Source organism: Drosophila arizonae, chromosome 2 (assembly GCF_054131065.1).
Source record: "Drosophila arizonae isolate 15081-1271.41 chromosome 2, UAZ_ARI_1.0, whole genome shotgun sequence".
NCBI classification, from domain to species: Eukaryota; Metazoa; Arthropoda; class Insecta; order Diptera; family Drosophilidae; genus Drosophila; species Drosophila arizonae.
This window is the reverse complement of record NC_142922.1, coordinates 1,586,379-1,611,776: the sequence shown is the minus strand read 5'-3', so window position 1 is coordinate 1,611,776 and position 25,398 is coordinate 1,586,379. Positions and strand designations below refer to the sequence as shown.

The 25,398-nt window shown below is 38.8% G+C and overlaps 1 protein-coding gene and 1 long non-coding RNA gene across 10 annotated transcripts in view; one reads left to right on the top strand and one right to left on the bottom strand.

The window, feature by feature from the left end:
* Nucleotides 1-1,598: 1,598 nt before the first annotated feature.
* Nucleotides 1,599-25,398, top strand: part of Calx (sodium/calcium exchanger 3) — a 60,581-nt gene continuing 36,781 nt past the window's right edge. For 5 of the 9 annotated variants that reach the window (XM_089476549.1, XM_089476548.1, XM_089476547.1 and 2 more), the window contains exons 1-2: nt 17,306-17,530; nt 19,550-21,583. In XM_089476549.1, coding sequence (XP_089332675.1) covers nt 19,779-21,583 — 1,805 coding nt within the window. In that variant the 5' untranslated portion in view covers nt 17,306-17,530; nt 19,550-19,778. Of the gene's footprint in view, nt 1,942-2,426; nt 2,780-14,776; nt 15,692-15,764; nt 15,905-17,305; nt 17,531-18,825; nt 18,985-19,549; nt 21,584-25,398 lie in introns of those variants that run through there. The other 4 variants (XM_018000027.2, XM_089476544.1, XM_089476545.1 and 1 more) reach the window with 4 other exon arrangements.
* Nucleotides 15,424-17,217, bottom strand: LOC149270173 (uncharacterized). Its single transcript, XR_016271687.1, has 2 exons — nt 16,428-17,217; nt 15,424-16,193 (listed from the first exon to the last, which is right to left on the bottom strand). It is a non-coding gene; the product is annotated as an uncharacterized LOC149270173 (long non-coding RNA).

The window sequence follows — 25,398 nt, the reverse complement described above, 5'->3', positions numbered from 1 at the left end:
CCGCTTAGCACAGAAGACGAAAGTAACTGGGCAAATTAGTCTGTGCGCGTCTGCCCAGTAGATCAGTCGTAGAGGAGCGTAGTTATGCTGTCTATTATATGTGTATGTCTCCATGTATGTGTGTGTATATGCTGTGATTTATTGCGCTAACAAAGTGCTCTAAAATGGCACAGGAATAGAGAGGAAATAGGAAAGGGGGAGAAAGCTTGATAAATTCACAGCATTGTGCTCTGTTGCTAACACACACGTTAACATAAATACATCTATATTTAGCCTATTCATCCTTTTGCTCTCTCTCATTTCATGTGCCTGCAGATGCAATATAATTTTGTCAATGCACTTGTAACGAAACATTCCTATAGATATTGATTATATTACACTTGACACTTAGTAGAATATAAATTAAACTTGCATGTATTTTAAAATAGATTATTAAATTTGTTCATTATAATTATAATTATAATTATAATTATAATTAATAATATATACCGAGATCTTATTAGGAAAGGGCATTCAGTATTCACTGCGCTGACAAAGTTTTTACTTTAAATTTTTGTTTCCCTTTGCTTTTTGTTGCTGTTGTCCTTTTTCTGAATTTGTTTGCAAAGGGTCGCTTGGGTCTTATTAATTTCCGTTTTGCTTATTTATTTTGATGATGTTTCGCGGGTGTTTTCACTTTATTTTAATTTTTTTTTACTTTGGGCACAGTTGAGAAATTGCGTCAATCCAAAAACCTTAAAAAAAGGTGTGCTCGTATTTAATAAGTGTCTATAGCTCTGATAATTACAGTTAAGCAGACAGCAAGTACAATTGCTCTAAAGCATTGTAATATCTTAAAGATAACTGTTTTAGATAAGGCTATTACTCCATTGACGTGGAGGCGCAACTTTAAGTACTGGATATACATTTTGTATTTTTTATGAGACTGAAATTAAGGTTATAAAAAAAGAATGGGCATTTTAAAAATTTGAAAAACTTTTTTTTAGCTAGTAGGTAGAGAAAAAATGATTTATCTACAAAAAATTATATCTTAAAACATTTGTAAAATTGAAATAATATATAGTCTAGAGAATAGACGACTCGTTATAATAAAAATAAGAGTTACCAGACAGTCTTACAGCTACCATTTGCTATGTTGCAATGTATTCATTAACTGAAATTCTCAAATTCTATTCCTACTACTACTACATTACCAAGTTACATTTCAAACTGCATAGGCTGCAGCGACGTAGCGCACACGCGAAATACGAAAAGGAACAAGACCTCTTTTCCAATAGACTTAACACGGGCGTCAAAAACTTGCGAGCTTGCTTGTCTAAGAAGCGGGAGGGGGAGGCAGGCCACTGCTCAAGCCCACTGCTCATTCCACATGTTGGCGTGGCGGCCCCCTCGCACACAATGCGCGGCGGAGACAGCTGCATTGGGAGAGCGCACTAATAGAGAGTGGGCAGCATAGAGAGAGAGAGAGAGAGAGAGAGAGAGAGAGAGAGAGCACTGTGCTGTTATCGCTGCGCGTGTTCCATTGCCAAAACGTTTCTTATCCTGTGCGCCTGTGTTTTGTTCGGCGTTTTGTTATCTATGGCCGCGTTTCATGTTCAGCCATTTGTAACATTCGTCTGCGACACGAAGCCGTGCTCGTTTTCGTGTTCAGCTTCGGCTACAGCAGTCGGCCAGTGGGTTATTCGGCCTGTAGTGTTCGGCTCGGCAGCGGCGGCAGCGACAGCGATAGCGACAGTCTTTCATTATCCGGTGCACGAGCGTGTCACGTTTTCGCATGATACGCAACGAACGACGCAGCCCAAAGCAACAACAAGAACAACAATAACAACCATTTGAAACAACAATAATAACAACAACAGTGAATGATAAAAGCCGTTAACTGTGCTTCTACTATTTTTAGTAGTGCCAAACGCTGCGAGTGCTTTACTATTTTTACTACAAGTGAGAAAAGTTAACCACGCACACGCACACACACACACGCACACACACGCAGGCATACCGTTAAAAATAACAACAACAAAAGAGCTTTGAGCAAATTTTGATTGGTTCAATTTCGGGCATACGTTTGGTCAAGTGTTTGTGCGTGCTTGCGTGCGACAACAACAACAAAAACAACAACTGCAACAGTGCGTGCAACCAAAACTAGGCTAAACAGCCTTTGCATACTTTTGGGCGCAAGCATAAGCCCAGGACATACACGCAGCGCGAGAGCGAGAGAGATAGCGAGAGCGTGAGGCAGGAGAAGAGCTCGCAGGTCGCCGACATTTGAACCTGCTGACCGGCAGGCAGGCAATTTGTATTCTCCCTGTTGTTGTTGTTGTTGTTGTTGTTGTTGTCCTGTCTACAATTCATATATATACATATATATACTTTACATATATACATATATATATATATAACTGTGCTTCTTTTTTGGCAAACGTGAGATGAAAAATGTGCAATAACACGTCAGCAGCAGCCGCAGCAGCATCAGCAACAATAACAACAACTAGCAGACTCAAGTGAAACAGACGCGAACACGAAGAATAAAAAAACATAAAAAAGAGTTCAGCTTGCTTCGACGGTGCAGTTCAACAGCCCTTGGGGCTCAGAAAAAATAAAAACGCCAATTTCGTCTTTTTTTTGGCCAACTCTGCGGCCGAGGCTGCAGCTGGTCCGTCGTCCCGGCTACTCGTGCGTGTGTATCCTGCAGCAGCAGCATCAGAATTTGTGTCAGCGTCAGCAGCAGCAGCAGCCACTTCTGCAGCAGGTCGTGTGGCGCCTCAATGCTCACTAGCCGGTAATTTATGCAACTCTCTATGCAGACAGCTACTTGCAACTGTTCGCGGCGCCAGCATTGACAAAAAAGAGAAGAAAAAAGAAATGAGCATAAAAAAAAAAAAAACGCAACTAAAAAGCCCATTACGCATACGCCCGGGCTTACCTTGACAACGGCTGCGGCTTCAGTTGAGCTGTTGCGAGCGCGTGACAGTTGCTAGTTTGTTGTTCTTAGATACCCTGCAATCTATGCTAAGTGTTTAAAAATGGGGTATATACATACATGCATGCATAGATATACATATATTGAAATTAATTTGACAAACGATAAATATTAATTTTAGTTAGTTTTTTTTACTGCTTGGGGGAATGTAAAAAAAATGGCAAAATCTATATGCCTATATCACCGGGATCAGAAATATCGATAGTTATTTAAGCCAAAATAAGAATATTTGAAAGTTCTTTATACATAAAGATCAATTAACTTAATTATTAATAGACAAAAAAAGACTTGCTAAACCGATATATATCGATTGTTATAAAAGTGAAAATAATCTCATTTGTAAAATATATCAAATATATGTGTAATAAACATACTAAGCCGATATATATCGATAGCTATACATGTGAAAATAATCAGTTTTGCACTTTTTGAGAATCAACTTAACAATATATCTGCCATAGGAAACCGATAGATGTGGATCTTCTGCTTATAAATTCATGAGCAATATGAAATTTAATTCCACAAGAGTCAATTTATAATATTTATAGTATTAAATATATATTTTAATATTAAATTAATTACACCCATTTACAATGAGGGTAGCTCAGTCATCGGATACTCACAATAGTTTGTATTGTATTGCCCAAGCAGGTCGCATCACCATTTCCAGCGTATGTTTTAGTCGTTCACACTTCTCTCAAGCAGACTCATTTTAGTGTTTTTTGTTATTATTGTTGCCTTGCGTTTTGCTATCGATTAAGCTTTAGCCGCTGCTCTCGGCCGTTTTCTTCCTCTTCTCTTTATTTTGGACTTTGTCTGGCGCTTTGTCATGTGTTTTTTCATTTTCATTTTCATTTTATTTTTTTGCTGTTTGCCTTTGTGAATGCAGCACGCACCACATTGTCTTCAGCTGCCCTTTGTGGCACCTAATCGCTGCCACACACACACACATACAGCTGCGAGACAATGCAACAGACAATGAAGTTGCATGCAGTTCAGGACTCTGTGGCAGGCCGAGTGAAGTGAGGTGAGGTGAGGCGCGGCGCTGCGCAGCTGTTCGCCACTTGAGTTCCGTTTGGCTTGGCTTTTTATTCCGTTTCCGGCATGCCCTACACTTTTCATTATTGTTTAATTTCCCTCTCTCTCTCTCTCTCCCTCTTTCACTGCCCTTGCTTTACGCTGCTTCCCCGCTGTCCCCGTCGGCGTCGTCCCTTTGGCTCTTTTTGTCAATATAAATACGCATATCAGTCAAATTGTCTGTCGCTTCGTTTGTCACTCAGACATTTGCCTCGCTCAACTTTTATATTGAGCACACGACCCGTGCACTGAGCGAAACCACGAGTGACTTTTAGACTGAATACTTACATTTGAGTGAAGCATTCGCATTCGGATAAGTAAAATCTTAGTAGAGAACCAATTGAGAGTGAAGCTTCTATGGAGTAGAATTTTTAATTGGTTCCCTTAATAGTAGTCAAATCCCAAACGAAATAATATGGTTTAAGAATCTGTCTCGATAATGTGTTTAAGATTAGAATAGAGACGTACAGGAAAAATATCCGCCTATAACTTACTTACTTACTTTATAGCGTACGTCCGTCCAAAATTCATAGCTAACTAGTTTAACCAACCTTAAACGGATAACAGATGCCCAAATACATTTTCGATTTTTCATCTTAAACCTAAAAAAGTAAACATAAAAGAAAGCCAACTCGAAATAAGAGCATCACAGTAATTTTCTTTTTAGACCTGGCTCTCTTTTTCGCTCAGTGTAGCAGGTCGAGTGCCCGTACTCATATCGGAAAGTTCATTCATGGCGAGCGCTTTGTTTCAATTTGTTTGGTATTTAACTATTCAAATGCTCGACTCATTCTCAATTGTGCGTCGCTCGCTTCGCCTATTATAGTGCGAGCAGGTGAGGAGATGAGCAGCACTGGCGGCGGGGCGGAGGGCCGGAGGGGCCGAGTGGCCGACGAGCAACGGGACGGCCAAAGTTATCTAAAGTCGCACTCTCCTGGCCACCTTTTCAATGGCTGGTGAATGCCAGTTCGATTGGCTGCCATCGCTTTATGGAAATTGTCGCACAATTGGCCAGGACAATGCCTGAAAGCCGGGCTGACATTTGCAATTGCCTGCGGCCCGGATCGATGACGATTACGACCATTAACTGGCCTTCGTGGCCAAGTGTCCCAAAGTTCTTAGCTGGGAAAGAAGTGTATGTCAGCTTTAATTTGTTTAAAATGTCAGCCAAAAACCATTCCGCTCACCTAGAGCAATCGATAACTGTTTATTTTTTAATTGAGTTCAAGTTGAGGGTTTAATACTCGAAAGTCTATTTGATTGAGAGGCAAATGTCTAAGAAAATTATTTGCAATTTGAATTTCTTATGATTTCTGTGGATGTTACTTCGTAGAGTACCTATTCCGAATGCAAGGAAAAGCTTAATTTATTCTGTTTGAATTATATAGGTGTGTCGATCCAATATACGTCCCCTCATCATTGCCTTATTATCGATAAAAATCGATAATTTCGCTTGACTTTTCTTAAGGTAATTTAAAGATTGTTGAATATACAGATTGATATATCTGTTTTCAAATAGTAACACATATTAAAACGAATTCTAAGATACCTCTCATTCCTCCACAAAATTTAGACATGTGTAATTCATTATCATACTCAGTAAATTTCATTAGGAAATTCCAATTAGAAGAAAATTTATGGAACAATTAAGTTGCCAATTAAGTTGTCAGGCCCATAAAAGCTCAGGAAGAACAGACCTAGTGCTTATGTATTAGTGTGTGTGAATGCGTATGTGTTTATGTGTGCGTACGTTGCTTGTTTGTAGGCAAAGCTTAAAGCGGCGTTCAGTTCGGGAGGTATTGAAGATTCAAGTTAGGCCCTCCCGAATAAATTCTACTTGCCTTTTAATTGATTTAAGTCTTAGTAAGCCTAGACTCCGAAAGCCGCAATCAAATTTTGTGGTTGCTTGAGTTTAGGGCTTTTAACAAGTTTCAGCTTCGGGCTGCGGGCCGCAAAGCAGCAGCTTCAGCTATAAATAGAAAATGGAATACACATTATTCCTTTATCATATAACACACATACGCTATACATATATTGTATATATATATATTTATAGACGCAGCGGGTGTTGGCAGAATATTTGTCATCTGCAGCTTAGCGCCTTAAATGCTTAAAGCGGAACCCTTTAGTGCTAAAAGCTTTGCACTTCAATACTTAATGTGGCAAGAGCCACACGTGGCCAGCGTCGTCGACATGGCCATGGCCAAGCCGTAGCTAAATGCTCGCTTCATATGCATATGCAGCATAGACACGCCCCGTTGGGCGGCAAGTGATGTCTGCAATAAACGAGATTCAGCTCATGTTTGATGCAAGTGCTGCTGCTGCTACTGCTGGCTTGGCAATGGCTTGGCCAACGTGGCGTATGAGCAACCGCCAATGGCTGAACGGAAGACGAGAGCTGCAAACTCGTCCCAGTTGCAGTTGCAGCTCCACCCGGAGCACCCAAAAGAAGGAAAATAAACTGCATTCACTGCATTCAAGAGCTGCCAAGTTAATCAAAATTCTGACAGTGAAATATCACACACGTCGCACGCTCACAGAGTCATTTCTATGCTAAATGTGTGTGGGCCGAAATTGCGCATACGCCTCGTAAAAATTGGCATGAAAACTCTGCTGGCTATTTGATTAAAGCGCAGAAGCCATAAAATACATAAAATACACAGAATATGATGAGAAAAATACGAGGATTTGCTTTAAGCCAAACGTCAAGGTGGCTCAAAGAGGCCAAGCCAGAAGTGAATTTTGCAGATATAGCCGAAGATGCAATACACTAGCTAAATGGAAATAGCAGCTGGTATAATGTTATACATAATCATAAATGGTTGTTCGCTTATCTATAAACATATATGACTGTTTGATTGATTGATGAATAAACAAAGTGACACGATAATCAGTTAGCTATTATTTATATTAATTAGGTATTTATATTTATGTTAGCAATTCAACATTTATGCCAACCTCTTCATATATATATATGAATGATTGACTAATTGAATGATTGGTTGATAATAACCAATATTACAGATTGGTGATCAATATAGATTATCAATCAGGGAGTATTTATAGCAATGAAGTATTATAGACTGATTGACTGATTGACTTCTAGACCAAAGCGTAGAAAATTAAATTACTAACAGTGACTTAACATTTCCAATAAAAATTTAAAAAATAATCAATGAAAATTTAAAGTTTTAGTAACTGATTGACTGATTGATTGATTGAGTACCAACCCAGACTTTTTCAGAAATATTGACTTTAATTGATTGATTGATGGACTGAATTATTAAGCCATTTTCAATTAAAAACAAATTCCGTTCGCCAAAAAATGCAAATCATGCGCCTTTGAGGCCATGAGAATTTCACTCTGATTGAAGACATCATTTTAATTGGAAAATGGGAATGGACTTAAGCATCAATTCTAATAGTCAATTAAGAAGAGAGAAACCAAATCGATTCGTGCTTATAAATAGAAATAAAAAATACCGAAAACAAATTTAAGGAAATTTAAGGACGTTTAGCTTGTTGGCCTAGCTATGATATATTGACATCATTGAGAATATGTTTATGATATGACATATAAAACTCTATAGCAGAGGGGGTTTCGGTTTATGGGGCACATATCGTGACTGTATTAGATTAGCGCCCAGGGGAAGTGTATATAAAAAAGGGACAATCGCACGCTGACGATTCCTCATAAAGTTCTACAAGGCAGGCAATTAAATTCGGGACGATGATGAAAGCAGCTGTAAATAAAAGAAAAAATAAAAGGAAGGCGCAAAAATTAAAAGCATGAAAATCCCATAAAGTCAGGGCACAAAAGCCGACGAGGGCCAAACTCAAAGTCGAAGCCAAACAAAAGATAAATTTCGTTGGCCGTGAAATGAACAAGCCATGAAGATACGAGCCATCCCGATTCGAATACCAGTTGAAAGATATAATATCTGGAATCAACATTGACACGCACCAGGTGCTGGGCCCACATTTTGTCACCTTTCAGTCAGAAGTGCGGGGGAGGCTAAGGGCGAAATGCCAATGTGAGAACCTTCAATTTTCTTGGCCTTCTGCGAGGTGTGCTCGAGTCATAATCCCAACCTCAACAGCGTCAAGTTATTAAGACAAAGCAATTATTAGGAAACGCCCCTCTCTCACTCCTTCTCCTTCACTCTCTGTGTGTGCTCTCTGTCAACCGGAAAATTCACTCAATGCGCACACAAAGGCAAAGGGAAATGATAATTTTCCGCCTAACAGGCACACATACATACACACATACACACATGAGCAGTCAAAAATTTCCAGCAAACTTTACAGAAATTTAACGTCTTAAAGCCAGCTGCTCACTTTAATTGTCAGGAAATTTTCTTGAATACTTTATATGAACTTTGCGCTCGGCGTGCTCAATACAATTTACATGATGGCGACAGCACGGCGGAGACATAACTTGTAAATACTCTATATGAGGGGATAGCCCATATGGGGTATGATGAGAGAAAAAGGATAAAACTAAAATTGAAGAGCTACAGTCTATCAATAATGTAGATATGTATGTATTGAAGGAGCTTATATAGATCAGAGAGAGATGTTTTCTAGGTGGTGTTTTCACACCTCCTGAATAAATCAATAAAAGTCAAAATGTTTATACATCAGCTATGTATGACAGATTCTACTACTTTTCCAACCCACAAAAGCTATATCTGGATTTTCAAAATACTCCAGATCCCAATATATATTTCAATATGTTCCTCATATGCAGGTCATATCAGTTTTCTTAACACAACTCGAGAGCTGCAAAGTCTATGTATGCCCTTTGGATTTGATACATCATTCGCCATTAAGTTACACAGATTAAGTTTACATAGAAAGGTAAATTACCTTTTAACAATTTTTATTCATCAATGAGTTCAGTGTGTATTTACTGTTCGCTTGCTCCCTCACACCCCATCCCCCTCTCATCCTTCCTTTCCAGCAACGAGCTGTCCATATTAATGAGCCGTCTAATGGACTGCATTTAATATGAGCTATTGGGCAATGGATAGATATGATTGAATTTATTTCGAGATATTTCGCATAAATTATGCTTTTATAGCTCGCCCACTGGACAACCTATCAATGCAATTCAATCAAGTAAATGCTGCGAGTCAACTCTGTGAGAGTTCTGAGAATATTCTAGTCAAGTATTCCTTAAGAGGATATTTTATTTGAATTTCTAAAGCAGAGAATGCAAATGAAATAAATTTTCGCTTGAATAGATGCCAGAAATTTTGCACCCCATTTGAGGAGCTCATGTAAAATTCACAATAAAATGAGCTGAACAAAAACGTATTAAAGTGAGTTTGTTTTAAGTTTATGTTTTGGAAGACTACAATAGATATATGCATATGTATATATATATATATATATATATATATATATATATATATATATATATATATATATATATATATATATATATATTACCAAAATTCTATGCTTCTGGCACATTCTTAGTTTGCTTTTGTCTGTCGCAAGGGTGGCTTCCCCCGACCCACACACAAAGTAAGTAATGCTGTAGGTATTTCGGAGCTCACATGTGCTCATAATGACGTTGACGTGAATGATAACGTAATAATGTTGATGTTGATGTTGATGTTCCTGTGTGATTTTTGGTTAGCATCTGTAAACATAATGCAAAGACGGCCAAATGGCTGTATAGCAACGAGTACGGCAAGAGTGCGCTATGGCAACAACGGATTTTCGACTAGAAAATACCTTAACCCTGACAAATGAGTTGGGTTAAAAGCATTCTGGCTATGGAATGAGTACTTATTTATCAAACGGTTATTACTCTACTTCTGAAAGCTTTCAAGCGAAGGTGCAGTGTCTGTTGTAAAATTGGTGAATGTAGATAAGAGAAAGGTATGTGAGAGTCTATATGACAAAAATAGATATAGGATGAAACAAAAACATCTATATTCATTGATCTGAGGATAGTGTAGGAACATGTTGATAGATCAAGGGAATTTGATATTTGCATATCTCGAGGTGCAAAATCGATAGATAGATTGATCGATAAATGAACTAAAATTAAGCATGGATAAGATTCAGTTAGCGTCTGGTGTAAAGTCCACCAAGTTCTGTGGAAGTGGGGAATCCATTTATTCAGTAATCGTTTATACCTTATACCTATAAATCTAAATATCAATTATTAAATGTTTAGTTGTGGTAGTCTCATAGTTATTATAGGGATGCAAAATCGATATGTATCGATTATGATTAGTATGATAAGTATATATCGATAATTTTCTTTGTATATAGCGCAAGCTTTGATATTTGAATCTAATGCTCAAGCTACTTAACAAATACAGATACATAGCTCTCTCCCTCTCTTCTCTCCTCTTCTCTTCATAAGACTGATTCTAGAAAATAGCTACAGCACATGGCTAGATTTTCCTAATAACTTGCATACTTTACTAAAGAGTATAACTACATCATGAGCCCCCAAACAAAGTCCATTATTTAAGCTGTTCCCCACTCCCCAGTGGGTTCAACGTGCAGACTAACAACAACTGGCTGTTGACCAAGTCGTTTAGCAAAATATTTGCTCAGTTGATTGCAGCGTCAGTAGGAATTGATTGATTGATAGATTGATTGACCGTTGGACAATAGTTGCTTGTTTTTCGCAAGAAGAGCAAAACAGCTGAACATCATTTATCATCGCAGTGAAAACGGCTGCTCAAGACACCCACACACACACAAACACACACACAGCCACACATGAGTCGCTATCAGCGAGGTGTGGCCAGGTGTAAGCTGTGCTTAGTTTTTCCATTTAAAGTTGAGCGTGCAAAGTTTCTGCTGTGGCTCTAAAAATGGAACAAGCCAGCGAATACTTTGCTTTCCAGTTCAGAAATAGTTTAGAATATGCCTTGACAGGTTTGGGCCAGCTTGCAGCCAACAACAAACTATCTTAACAATGTTTGGCACGTCAAATGCTTGGCGAACTTTTGGAAAGACTAGGATAATGGAGAAAGTAATCAATAGGGACTGATTGAGCATACCCTATATCTAGAGAGACTGCTAAGAGTGGAGAGGCTTGATAAATATTATTTATACGGTGGAATATGTAGGAAATCTTAAGTGTTGGGGATAAGAAATATTATTTGGATTTGGTCTTATGCAAAGTATATTATGATATTCTAAAAAAATATTTATCATTAATTATGCAGTAGTATAAGCAGCTGAGAAAACTAATAAAAATAATATTATAGCACCACATACCTTAAGGAGAAGAAACTAGTTTTAAAAATATATATGTTTATTTTTATTTATTTTATGAAAGATTATTTTAAAAAGATTGTCTATGAATACAAAAATGGGTCAAGGTGGTGCCATAATGTTTTACCCCATTTTACTACAACGACCAATATGAGTTCAATTTAAACCTTTAGCCCTAGAGTCTATGAAATCCCCAGGGAAACTGAACTAGATTAAAGATCTACTCAAACTTTTCATGTTTCTTTTATATCTGTTTACAGAGTATTTAGTCGTTAAGCTTTTCACTCAAGAATGCCAAATATTTGTGTCCAGATCGAATGGTAACTGTGAGTTATGAGCGCCGCAGCAATTGCGCGTGCCAGCTGCTTGTGTCAATAAATCATAACGAAATATAGCAGACGAACTGGAGGAAGAGAGAAAGAGAGAGGAGAGATAGACAGAGATAAGGAATTTATAGAATTTTCTATGATGTAGCGCATCATATCAAATCAAAGTCAACTGTAATAGTATATAGATATGGGTGAGTGTGTGTGTGTTCTTAATTTGGTCTAATGAAGCCAGAAAAATATTATTTAATTAGTCAAGTTTTAGCTAAACATATATGAGTAGGGAAAACAGTTGTTGCTGCTGATACCCATTGTTAATGACAAGCACACAATTCACACCAGACACCCACGCCCACAAGCACCCACACGGCCGCACAGCCACACGCCCACAATAGCGCGTATTCATAAAGTGTAGCATACTTTTCCGCGCGCCGGCTTTAAGACCTGCTTCCGCGTTAGCGCCCTACGGGTCGCATATATTTACAACAGCTATGCACACAATACATGCCAGGAACATGCACACATCCACCCACACATGTGCATGTATGTGTGCTGTCTTGAGACAACCTTTTGTCAGGCTTTGTCTGCGAGGCAAACTATTAAAATTTGTAGCTGCCATTTGCAAGCGCTTAGCACGTCGCTGTGTGTGTTCGTGCGTGTGTGTGTGTGTGTGTGTGTTTAAAATGTTACAAAGTACAGTTATAAATAAATAAGCGCTCACCTACACACGTGTACACAAGCGGCGATATTGTTAAATAATAAACAGTTTAGCTCCGAACAGCAGAATAAACAGGTGTGAAAACATATACATAAAAAAAATATATGTGTATGTATGCTCCTGTGATTGGCAGGAATATGAAGAGCGGGGGACGGGTCGAGGTCGCCTGGTTGAATATATCCTGTGCACGCATTCAGCTGTCAACGGTAATGTTATCCATCTAAGATGGCGTCGGTTAGCTCAGACGGAAAAGGACGAATCGGTGCGGCGACAAAGCGGCATTCCGAATCGACGACTTTCATAACGACCGTCATCAAAGTTGTTGTCGCTACAGCAACAACAACAGCAACAGCAACAACAACAATGAAGCCCAAAACTGTCGCCAATAAATAAAAAAAGCCAACAGCAACGACAACGGCAACAGGAAAATGCGCTGACAGCAGCAACTGTTACCAGAGCTGAATCTACTGCCGCCCCTCTTTCCCCTCTTCCTCTTCCTTCCTTTCCTCTTTCATTCTCCATTTACTCTCGCATTAACCATTTCATCTGCTGTCCCCAAAAGCTCCAGAGCTGAGATGCCGAGCAGCCTCCTCCTGTTGCCAAGGATATAGAGTCTGAATGCGCCCACAACAGCAAAATAATCAGAAATATGCCAGCTGCAGTTGATCGACTGGCCAGTTACCCTGTAAATATTACAATATTACATACTCAAATATCTATGTATATATAAGTTCTTTTAACTTATATCGTAGAAAGATGCTATTGTTAACTCTTGTGTTCTTTCATCATCAATCCAGGCATTTATACCCATCAATCAATCAATCAGCTTTAATACATGGACATGTATAGTTAGTAGGTATAACGAAATATAAATTTAATAGACAACGCAATAATTCGATTTGTGTTTTGGGCATTACTAGATTTCAATCAGTCAATCATGAGCCAAAGGCACATTTATACATATATGATTAGTCAATCAAAACATGTCTAAAGTTTTAAAATATGTATGGTTCAATTATAAATCAACTAATCAATCATAGAAACTCAACCAAATAAAATAATAATACAAAAATATTATGGGCTTGAATCATCAATCACTTTATCAATCAGTTGGGTCAGCATATCTAGAAATTAAATCATTGATTAGATAAGTTAATGCAGTTGATTTTTATTTTGTTTAATGTCTATTTTTTTGATTATCAATCAGTCTATCAGTTAAATCAAACATCAGTCAATCAGTCCATCACAGAAATGCTATAACTGTATCTCTTCAACCAGTCAACCATGTTACACTCTCATATTTATTCTATCAATTAACCCACCGACTACCGACTCCATCTCCCATTCAATCGGTCCATCAATAAATCAGTTAAACCTCTTAACGGGAATTATATTATGTGCAAAATCCAATCATTTGTTCAAGATTTCATGCTCAGCTACAAGTGGCTTAAGCATGGCTTATTTGTAATGGGTTTACCCCCGCTTCAAGCATCTTGCTACAGGGTATTAAATACGAATAGCGAGCAATATGAAAAGCAGTGTGAAAATGGAATTGCTATAAGTACAAGGATTGCTCGGCCAGGATATGATGTTGTTGCTGCGAGGGTTGCTGGACAGCTGTGTCAAGAATTTAAGGTAATTTACGGTAAAGCCCAGTTGACAGTGCCTGTCTGATATATGTTTACACTCGCTTCTGCTCTGAGCAAAAAGACTTCCATCACAATTAGGCCAAACTGTCTGTGCGCGCTCGCTTTGACTGCGGTCAACGTGGCGTATGATAAATATTTTAAGCGCTTTGCCATTTCTGGAACGACTTTAAATGATTAAAGCAGCATTTTAGTTATACTCTTCTTCTTCTTCTTTGTGCTCGTTGCCAACGTGACGATTAATCAATTATTTAGTCTAATTGGCCATGCAAAATTTGCTCAAGCCCCCAAAATAACCGCACATGAGCGACAGACCTGAGCTGTTAGTGAGTGCCCCAATGATTCAATTAACAAAGTATGAGCATGTCCTTGGCTAGTAAATAATTAAGGTGCAACGCGGTGGTCAACCATGGCACAGAGGACAGAGGATGGAGCGATAATAGATAGGGGGTACAAATATTGTTTTCTAATTGAAGACAGTTTCTGTGTTATTGATTATTATCGATCATAAAGAATTTGTTAGACATATTGATATGGGTTTAAAGTATCTAGCTTTTGCGACATCGCTGCGCCAAGACAACGCTACATCGACTCAGCTCGTCAACCTGATTAAGAATATGTATATGCTCCTAGTCCTACAACGCCTCCTGCAACCTGTTATCAACATCCAGATTTCCCTTTTAAATTGTTTTATTTTAATTTTTTTCAAAAGCAGCTAACACACTGAAATTCTTGTCATATAAATTCTGACACTATATTATTTATTTTAAATTATCTATATTGTACACGTTAACAATAACTTACACTTATAGCCAAGCATTTATAAATAATATCTTATCAATTGTTCCACATTTTCTTATCATTGACGTATAGGCAAAATTTACCCGATCTATCTAATCTGAAATATACCTGCAATTCCTTATATATAGCATATATATAGATAACTAATACAATAAATTCATATGTCTTATATCGACGACTTGATGACGTTATTGTTAGATGACGCTATAGCGTATACCCACAATTGCGCTAGAGATGATAAGAAATACATAGATGACAGTGGAGTGGAGAATAGAGATAATGACTGTCAAACAGCTAAAGATAGCTTTACGAAATACGTACAAATTTTATGACATGCACGACTCTCGTGTCACGACACGCGCTCAACTCTAGCTTGTACAGTGGTAAGCCAAAAGTGTCCGATTGTATAATGCTCTTGTGATAACGAAACGTTCACTATATCAATTGCCCTGTCGCATTGATATCAAATTTAAGAACGCTTCAGGTTATCAAGTCGCCAGAATTAATATAGAAAGACTTATGTATGTAGAATTATAACTATATATTATATAGAGGCCGAAATTAGTTACCAGTTTGGCTCGGATCGCCAAATAGAACGCGATATTAAAAGATTGATTTGTTGCGTATCGCCTTTGAGATATACTTCATATAAATTGAGCTTAAGGATAAAGTTTGAGTAAATTCCATTTGTAATCAGATAAATCGTTAGTGTCCAGTTTCGTCTTCTTCATCTTGAAAAACTTCTCTGGCGGGGCCCATGGCGCATGCTGTGTGAAAGGACTTACCTAGCAAGAGACCACATAGACGGGGATAGATAGAGAGAGAGTGGGAGAGTGTGGGTGCTACCAGAGTCTGGAGCAGGCGCAGAGGGCTAAGGTTGTTGGGGGCGGCTGTAAGTGAATCGATTCACAAATAATTCACATTAATGGCAACTTTTAACTGTTCGAATGTGAAACGCATTATAGGCCAATAAATCATTCAGTCTGAAATCGGTTATTGGCAGCCAAACGGTTTCATATCGAGGTATATACTTCCATATATATCAGCTCAAAACCATCCCAAAGGTGCCGAAATCTACAGCAAGAAAGAACTGACGAAAGGTCAAGTGAGTAGAAAACATATACATAAATATACAAACATACATACATACATATTTCTGCAGAGATCATTTACGGTGTGTCAATGTGTTTGGGTGTGTTTGTGTGAGTGTGTGTCTAGTGTGCACTTGTCTAAAAATATATCAGAAGGGTAGGCAGAAGAGCAAAAGCAAAAAAAAGTAGCTGCGTACGCGGGCATGCTTCACAGCTGGGTGGCAAGCACTGTGAGAAAGAGAATGTCTTACAGTGACCGACTAGACGCTACCCTGCTTTATACAGTTGTCTCCGCGCTATTTTCTATGAATATACACAAACACATAGGTTTAGTTTCAACAAGTTAATTTTATATACATTTTTGTGTTACAAAAGGAAATTCAATATCAACTAAACTGTCCAATTTGAAATTTATCAATATATCGCATGGACGATATATATCAAAAACATATAAAATATCAGTTCAGTTTTTCTAGCTATACTACACTACATCTATCGAGATATATCGTTACATATATACGTGATGTATGTACATACATGTAGATGAATGTTCAGATTTTCTGAATTTTTCTGGGAACATTAGCAACCTGTCATATCCACTGCCAGAACGCACAGGGTACACATAAATAGTTGAGCCAACTATTAGATGGGTTGCTGAAGAGCTCCACGTTTAGTTGAGTTCTATGTTTAGTGCTTGAGATTAAGATACGGAACGCCTGCCGAATACACTGAAATAGCAATTTGCCAGAACTACATGTTATATAGTTGACCCAAAGGTGCTACAAAACAGATTTGAAATATTTGCTTTGCCTGTGAGAAACGCAGAGAAAAGGAAAGAGAGGCGACAATAATAAACAAAATTTAATGCTAAACAAAAACAAGGCAATAACAAACGTGGAATATTAAGAGAGCATGAGAGTGTGAGAGAGTGCAGAGAGCGCAGAGAGGGAGAGCGTGAGAACGTGAGAGCGTTAGCACAGCAAACTATGCGAAACGATGCACAGCTAAAATAACGGCGAATATTTTGACAGACAAAGACATAGGTTAATAATTGTGGTGCATAGGAAAAATTGAAGCGTACGAATCGACAAATGCCCTACACTTGTCAAAGACGAGAATGCAATATAGTAGATGCAATTTAATGAATAATTATTTATAATATATATAATAATATAGAATACATACAGATTAAGAGCTTAATTGAGCTTTAGGTATACTCATTTATATATCAGAACCATATACATATGCATATACATATACATATGTATGTACCTACATGGCTATTGCCAACGAGCTCTTCAGTGAGGAACACATCGAGCTGCGCAAATCAGTGTAGGGCATTCAAAATAATTATGAGCGCTTGGGACAACGCTTGTTGAGCGCAGACGACAGGCGGCGGGTTTTTGGCGAATTAGTTGTACATTGGCTGCCGAACGTGAACGCGAACGCGATTGTAAATGTGATTGCGAGTGGGAGAGCAGATGAATTCAGTGCCTCGAGTGTGGCCATTTCCAATCATAGTGAAATCTGAATCGGGAAGAATTCGATATTGAACGTCTGTTGCTAGCGAAATGTTTGCCCAGCTCCAGTTAGGCCAAGCCCAATAGTAAACGTGCCGATAAAACAACGTAAGCCCCAACGTAAGTGCTAACCAAACGTCAGGCAACGTAACGTGTGGTTGTTGTCTGGCGATCGCAGCCCAAAACGGAACCCGTTGAGCCTTGTAACGATGTGCTATATTTAAATACATATTTCACACACTATGCACAGTGGTCATAAATATTATGTAAAGTGACAAATCTCTGCTGTGTGCGCGCATATAGCACGCACTATCTGAATAATAATAGGTTTGAGTGTCTGCTCGAGAGATTTTCCAATTAATTTCGCAATCTCTTTTAAGCATCGACGTGCACAAAATTTTCAATAACGGTTAAATGCAATTTGCTGCTGAAATGAAAAACGGGTGGAAAAACTAAGCACTTGCCTGCGGGCTGTCTAGCAATGCCCGAGTGTTTGTGTGTGTGTGTGTGTCTGTGTGTGTGCGGGCTAGTGCGCTTGTGTATGCCTGTGTGTCTGTGTATTGACATTCATCTCTTTTCTCCCTGGCGCGTCTGGCTAACTGTCTGACTGTTTGCAAATTCAGCTCTCGCCATTCCCTAACGACTAGCTCTTGGCACATTTTACCGTTGTAATTGCTAAATTAATGCAAGCGACCCCTTCCCCTACGACGAAAAATGTGCTGCATATTAGTTGTGGATGCGAGTCAAGCAAGCGAATATTTTGCATAATTAATTTTTGATGGTTTTTTTTTTATTTATTTTTTTTTTTTATTAGATAAGCATAAGTAAATTGAAAACATAGAATAATTCTAAATTTAAAAATTAAAAAAAAAAAACAACAAATTATTTTAATTTGTTGGAAATATTTACATACATATATCGTGTCTACTTTTACCCAGTATTTAGATCTTTGCTTTTTGATTTATTTATTTAGGTATATTTATTTAGTTTTATTTATTTCTATATTTATAATTTAGATTATATGTAGGAGCGTGTAGCAAGTCAGCCGTCTAGAACAATTACATATGTACATATATCTTAATATAGCATACTATCTCACCCACTCGCCTTGACGCTCTTGTGTTGGGTTGTCCCTCTCACCAAGTCTCTCTCTTTGCATTTTAACCGTTCTATTTTGCCATTCGCTTTGCTGATTTTTGTCCGTTTCGCTTGTCAGTCAAGTTGGCGCTTGTTGCTGGTAATGCATTTACCGTTATGCTTTACTCAGTTCCATCTTCTTCAACATACACACATACACAGACACACAGCCATACACCAGTATATTTTTCCTCTCTCGCTTTCTCTTTCTGAACTACAGCTATTGACATTGTCTACATTATGCATTTTATCGATTTCATATCGTATTCATATTTACCGGTCCGTTGTGCCAGTTTGTCCAGCGTTTATTCTGTCGCCCGTACTCATGGCAAACATAGTTGTTATTACAAAAATATCAAAAGAAATATTATTCGTATGTAGGGAAACATTTAATAAACATGTTAAATTTAATAGATGTGTGTTTATATTTATAAAAGGTGAGATGCCAAGTATTTTGAGCTACGTGTTTGAGAAACCACTAAATATCATAATTTACAAATATCTAAAACAATAATTATTGAAATTACAGCTAGATGAATACTAATGACTAATGACTAATGACTAATGACTAATTACTAATGACTAATGACTAACTTAATTTAACTTTTGTAAGCTTAAGCATAGACTTCTTAGGGTATATTATGGTCGTACTTTACCTTTCTGCCCGTTTTGTATGTTTACCCTTTGTACTGCATTTTGTTTATGTTCTATGTTTAGTTTCAGTTGCTCTCAGTTTATATCGCAATTCTTTTTTTTTTTTTTTTTTGTGTTTAGTTTCTGTTCCGTGTAAATATACAAAAGAGCTGAAAGGGGCGGGAAAGAAAAATACAAAGCGAAAAACTCTGGCAATGACTTTTTCGCCCATCTGGAAAAGTTAAATAATGCCAAATCGGCTTATTCAAAGGAAAAATATTATTTAGCAACAGATGATGTTGACAGCAAATATAGCTGGTATTTTTCCAAGCACATTCATTAATGAGCAAATTTGTTTTGTGTTTCCAGGAATCAACAGGAGCAACGTAAGTTGTGCGCCAGAGCTGCCACATCTTCTTAAAACTGCGTTTGCGATGATGCCGTTTCGCAGGACGATCCGATCATTATAAGCCACAACACATTTTTCACTAAGTGCACAAAAAAAGTAGAAAAGGACGCTTCCAGTAACAGTGAAAGACAATACACACTAAGCACTTCCAAAAAGCATTAAAAACCAAAAAAAAAAAAGAAACAAAAAATGCAGCTATTAAGAAGAACCGTTAGATCAGTTGCCACCTTCGCTGTCCTATTACTCCTGCTCTATGTGAAGGCACACACGTTTGCCCTAACCACTGGCCAAGCTGTGGATGACTCAGCATCCTACTCGACTCTGAATGAAACCAGCAGTGCTGAAAGCCTCAAACGTGTCGTCCGTCAGGTCGATCCGACTAAAGAAGAGATAACGACAGTAAAAGCCGATGTTGAGGTGGAGGAGCTGGGCACCTGTTCGGAAGGTCTCGTGCTGCCACTGTGGATGCCTCAGCGTAAAATCTCAATTGGCGACCGTGCCATCCGCGGCTTCGTCTATTTTATGTTAATGGTCTATTTGTTTGTGGGCGTCTCGATTATATCGGATCGTTTTATGGCATCAATAGAGGCTATCACCTCAATTGAACGAGATGTGGTCGTCCGTGGTCCCAAGGGTGAGAAGCAGACAATGCGTGTACGCATCTGGAATGAGACTGTCGCAAATTTAACGCTCATGGCGCTTGGATCGAGTGCACCCGAAATTCTACTCTCCGTGATTGAGATCTATGCGAAAAACTTTGAGAGCGGAGATCTGGGGCCGGGCACAATTGTTGGCTCCGCAGCATACAATCTGTTTGTCATCATTGCTCTCTGCATGGTGTTAATACCGAAGGGCGAGAAGCGGCGGATAAAGCATCTCCGGGTGTTCATTGTGACCGCCGTACTATCCATCTTTGCCTACATCTGGCTATGGGCGATTCTTTCGCTCATCTCGCCGGGCATCATTGAAGTGTGGGAGGGCGTGGTCACCCTGCTCATGTTCCCGGCCACCGTGCTGTGGGCATATATAGCGGAACGACGACTGCTCCTCTACAAGTACATGGATAAGAACTACCGGATGAACCAACGTGGCACCGTTGTGGCCGGTGAGCACGATTCCGTTGAGATGGGCGCAGATGACCCGAAACAAACAAGCAAACAGTTTTTGCAAATGAGTAAGAGCGCGCATGCCTACGATGAGGCCAGAATGGAGTATATACAACTGCTGTCGGAGCTGCGGCAGAAGTACCCAGATGCTGATCTGGAGCATCTAGAAATGATGGCACAGGAGCAAATGATAAACCGGGGTAACAAGTCGCGCGCCTTTTATCGCGTCCAGGCCACGCGCAAGCTCATCGGCAGCGGCAATCTGATGCGTAAGATTCAAGAGCGTGCCCACGAAGATCTGTCCAGCGTGAAGGCCCAGATTCAAACATATAACGACGATGATGATGACGTACCCACCCGCATCTACTTTGAGCCCGGTCATTATACGGTCATGGAGAATTGTGGTGAATTCGAGGTGCGTGTAGTGCGACGTGGTGATATCTCCGGCTATTCGCATGTTTATTTTGAGACCTACGATGGCACCGCCTCCGCCGGCTCTGATTATGTTGGCAAAAGTGGTATACTCAATTTTCCCCCGGGCGTCGATGAGCAGCGTTTTAAGATCGAAATTATCGATGATGATATTTTCGAGGAGGACGAATGCTTCTATATACGGCTCTTCAATCCCTCTGAAAATGTTAGCCTCTATGTGCCACATACAGCCACCATTATGATACTGGATGATGATCATGCGGGAATTTTCGCATTCGGCGATGCATTACATGAGGTTAACGAGTCTGTTGGCGCATATGTTCTGCCCGTAATGCGGTATTCTGGTGCTCGAGGTACCGTTATCGTACCCTATTGGTCCGAGGATGAAACTGCGATCAGTGGACGCCACTATCATGGGGTTCGCGGCGAGTTAATCTTCGAAAACAATGTGACTGAGTGAGTAATTTATATATATTTATATATATGATATATTTATAACACGAACTCGTTTTCATTTTCACACGAAATTATCTAAGTGCCATACAATATGTTCAACACTTTGATACATAATTTTTGAGGTGAAGTAGTTCTACACAATATTTAAAAAAATTAACAAATCAATTAAGTGTTGATTATTATATCTAAATATTTATTTCATTTTATTCTAAGAACATTTCAAATATTTTTATCAAAATCTATCTATCTTTATACGTTGATCGAACCAGTTCATCCGCTTTGATACTTAATGGTTCGATAAGCTATGCATAGATAAGTTTAGATATTGAAAGATAATTTATGTAACTTTGAGAGACCTAGTAGGTGAAGCACCTGCATGACCATTTTCTATGGAACTTGTCCATGAACCTCTTGTTTACTGACTTATTAATTAGCCCTTAAGAGCTGTCGATATAATAATTTGTATTCTAGCATAAGATAAGCCAACGTCTGTATATTTATCCACATCTATTCATGTTTGGTATATCGAGCGAACCTTGGCTGAACCACTATCATGAACCACTCTTGAGATTGATGGCAATATCCCAACCTAATAACAGTTGATTGGCAGCCTACGTGCCCGTTGCTAAAGCTCATCGCAGCGACCGTCGAATGGAGTTTTGGATACATGTCACGCAGCGCCAATTCCCGTCGGAGTTTTTCTCCATGCGTGCGTCTATGTGTGAGTGTGAGTCTGTCTTCGTATGGACAACATGGAATTCTTGCTTCGCCTTTTTGGGAAATCGTGTTGAATGCGTGAGAGACAGCGCTGTGAATCGATTAAGGTCGAAATAATTTGCGCTTTTAATTGCTGCGTCAGTTGGCAACTGCCAGAGCAAGTTTATACGCAAAAATTGCTCAAAACAGAAGTAGGCTGAGCTGGTGGGCGTGGCATTGAAATTGAGGTTGCAACTGAAGTTGGGACGGCCGGAACCGGAGCTGGCATTAATCTTGTTGTTTTTTTTTCAGCGCCTGGCACCTGCTCATATTGCTTGCAAATGGCTTTCGTTAGTGTGAACAACACATGACACACGCACACTCACACACGGATACGCACACACACACACACATTTAGGACATTGAGTTGAGTCGATTTACCTACATGAGCCTGCCTACCAAATATGTGTGTGCCCCCAGCTGTGGCAATCCTGTCATGCTGCGTGCCACATAACCATATAATTCTACCCACACACACATATACACACCCTCCCCTATAACCCAGCACATACACAGACATATGCGGACCCGCTGCGTGCGATGTCTTTGTTAGAGCCAAAGTGAAAAATCTAAATTAATCTGTAAAATTAGTTCGTTAGGCAAATATATTTTTCTTGAATCACATAAATATAAAGTTAGTCAACCAGTTTTTGTTAAGCTGCAATGTGTGCTAAGTAGTGAGCTTTAATAGGTCCTAACTAGGTCATCGAAAATGAAACTGTATGTAACAAGCAGAACGAGGTGGGTACCTCTGTGTAGGGTTCTGGTAGTGCTCTAGTCGAGTACTCCCTTGAGATTGAAATCCCTTTGGCCAAAAATATTTGATGGGACTTTAGGCTCTGAATATTTTGTAGCTCAAAAGTTTTCCTGTCTTGTACTTAAATTTTTATGTTGAGCTTAGTTTTGCTTGACTTTAGGCAAAAGTTGTTCTCTTCCATTTCAATCACGTTTTTAGTATATCGAGCTAGAAACCCCCAGCTTAAATGAAAAACGACGGTATACCATACACCGAATGAAAGTTTCTTCATTAGGTAAATACATAATACATAAATAAACTTTTTAGCAATTTTATTAATTTTTTAAGTTCACAAAAGTCTGACTTTAGTATTCACAGCAAATGACTCGATTTTCGTATATATATTATACAAAATGAGCTGCACATAATGAAAGTTTAACTTTGGCTGTATGCACATATAATATACAGCAAAATAACTCTCCTGCTCTATGTCTTTATGTGCTTGTTTATCCTCTCGTTTGTCTTTCTTTTCATCTTTTCGCTGATTTGCAGCTTTGCATAAATTGTTTCCTTGTTTCCGTTGCGGCGCCATGGGGCGGTGTCTATTAAAAACTGTCTGCTGCGCGTCAACAGCTATGTGGATTTCCCCCTGGCCCCCGCTCCAATGTCAGTCTCTCTCACTCTGTCACTCTCTGTGGAATATTTTTGTGGTTCTACATTATTTCATAATAAGCCACAAGCCGGAGCAGACAATTAGATGTGCCAAGCGCCGGGGGACAGCTTTAACAGTAAACTGAAAAAATGGAGAAAAAATGAAGTGGCAACGCTGCCGGCGCCATTTTGTGTGACGCTCATAATGGTCGTTAAGCTGCCGTTTGCTGTGCCGCAGCTGAAATCGCTGTCATTTCCATTGTGCAAATAGTTTTCCATGTTTGACAGTGTCAAGTGGCATCCACATTGCTTCAGTTGCTTTTCTTTGTCTCGTTTGCTTTGCATTTAATTCCCATTCCCATTTCCCATTTACTATCGTTTTCTTCTTCGCTATCTTTCTCCCTCCCTCTTTGTCCTTTTTTTTTGTCTAGCTCTTTCTCTTTTATTTCCGGCGTATTCCCTGGACGCTATCACAAGGCGGTTACAGCCACTCAAGTTGGCATGGCTTACTGCGCATTCGGTTACTCATATACCCTATAGAAAGAAATTTGAAAAATAGAGTATCATAAATTTATTTTATTTACTTAATACAATCTTAATCAGCTTGAATATAAATCTATCTAAATCTATGCATGGGATATACGTCGAACCTACATTAAATGATAAGATAGAAAATTGTATAATTCTTGTATTATTAAAGGCAACATATCTGTAGAGAGCCAAAGAAGCTCTTCAAGAAGGAAGTGCAACATAGTCTTCATAAGAAAAGTTCACAATCAACTGCTGCCCCCTAAGGTGATTTTGTATTCAGATATTGTCTCCAAGCACTACAAATATTCTGAGTTCATCTTAAATTGCTGAAATACCTGCTATAGGGTATCTGGCCGGTAACAATTTTACTTTGCCTCAATTAATTTTTCATTCGATGTTGTGTGCAGTTTACTTTTCATAGAGGTATATATATATATATATATATATTCTGGTTGATCCCATAATTGTATTTTACTACAGGGTATATGTTGGTTTATCACAATTGATATGAAACTTTATGTAACGCATTTGCATTTAGCCAATAGTTGCAGAGTATCTGTTAGGCGATCATAACTCGGTTGGCATATATTTACTTAATATGCTGACTAAAGATTTAAATACAACTCTGACTTCTGTTTTTACTGAGTATCTGTTAGTCAATCACGATTTACGTATGCCTATTTATAATACATAAGCCCATTTTGGCAATAAGAGCTCCAACAGGAGCAAAAGTACTCCGTCTCCGCCTTTCAAGTTCACTTCTCTGGGGTGTGTTTGTCGTGTTACGTATACGACATGTGTGCCCACGTAGCAAAAACTTTGGTCCCAGTGGCAAAATAAATGCAATTAGAGTAAATAGCTCGTTGTCCGACATAAAATGAATGCATTTTACACTTAATTAATCGCAGTCTCAAGTCTCAAATATAAATGCAAATTTTTGTTGAGCAACAAAAACGAAAAACAAATTGAAATTTAGTGAGAAAATCAGCTTTGACGTTTTCCTCGTTGTTGTTGGTTCATTTCTGCGACTGATTGGGACTTCAAGACTTTAATGACCTTGAAAGGGTCATCAGTTGCTTCCAACTCATAGTACAAATCGTAAACCAAACACAGTAACTGCTCTACCTGCACCGTCAGCAGA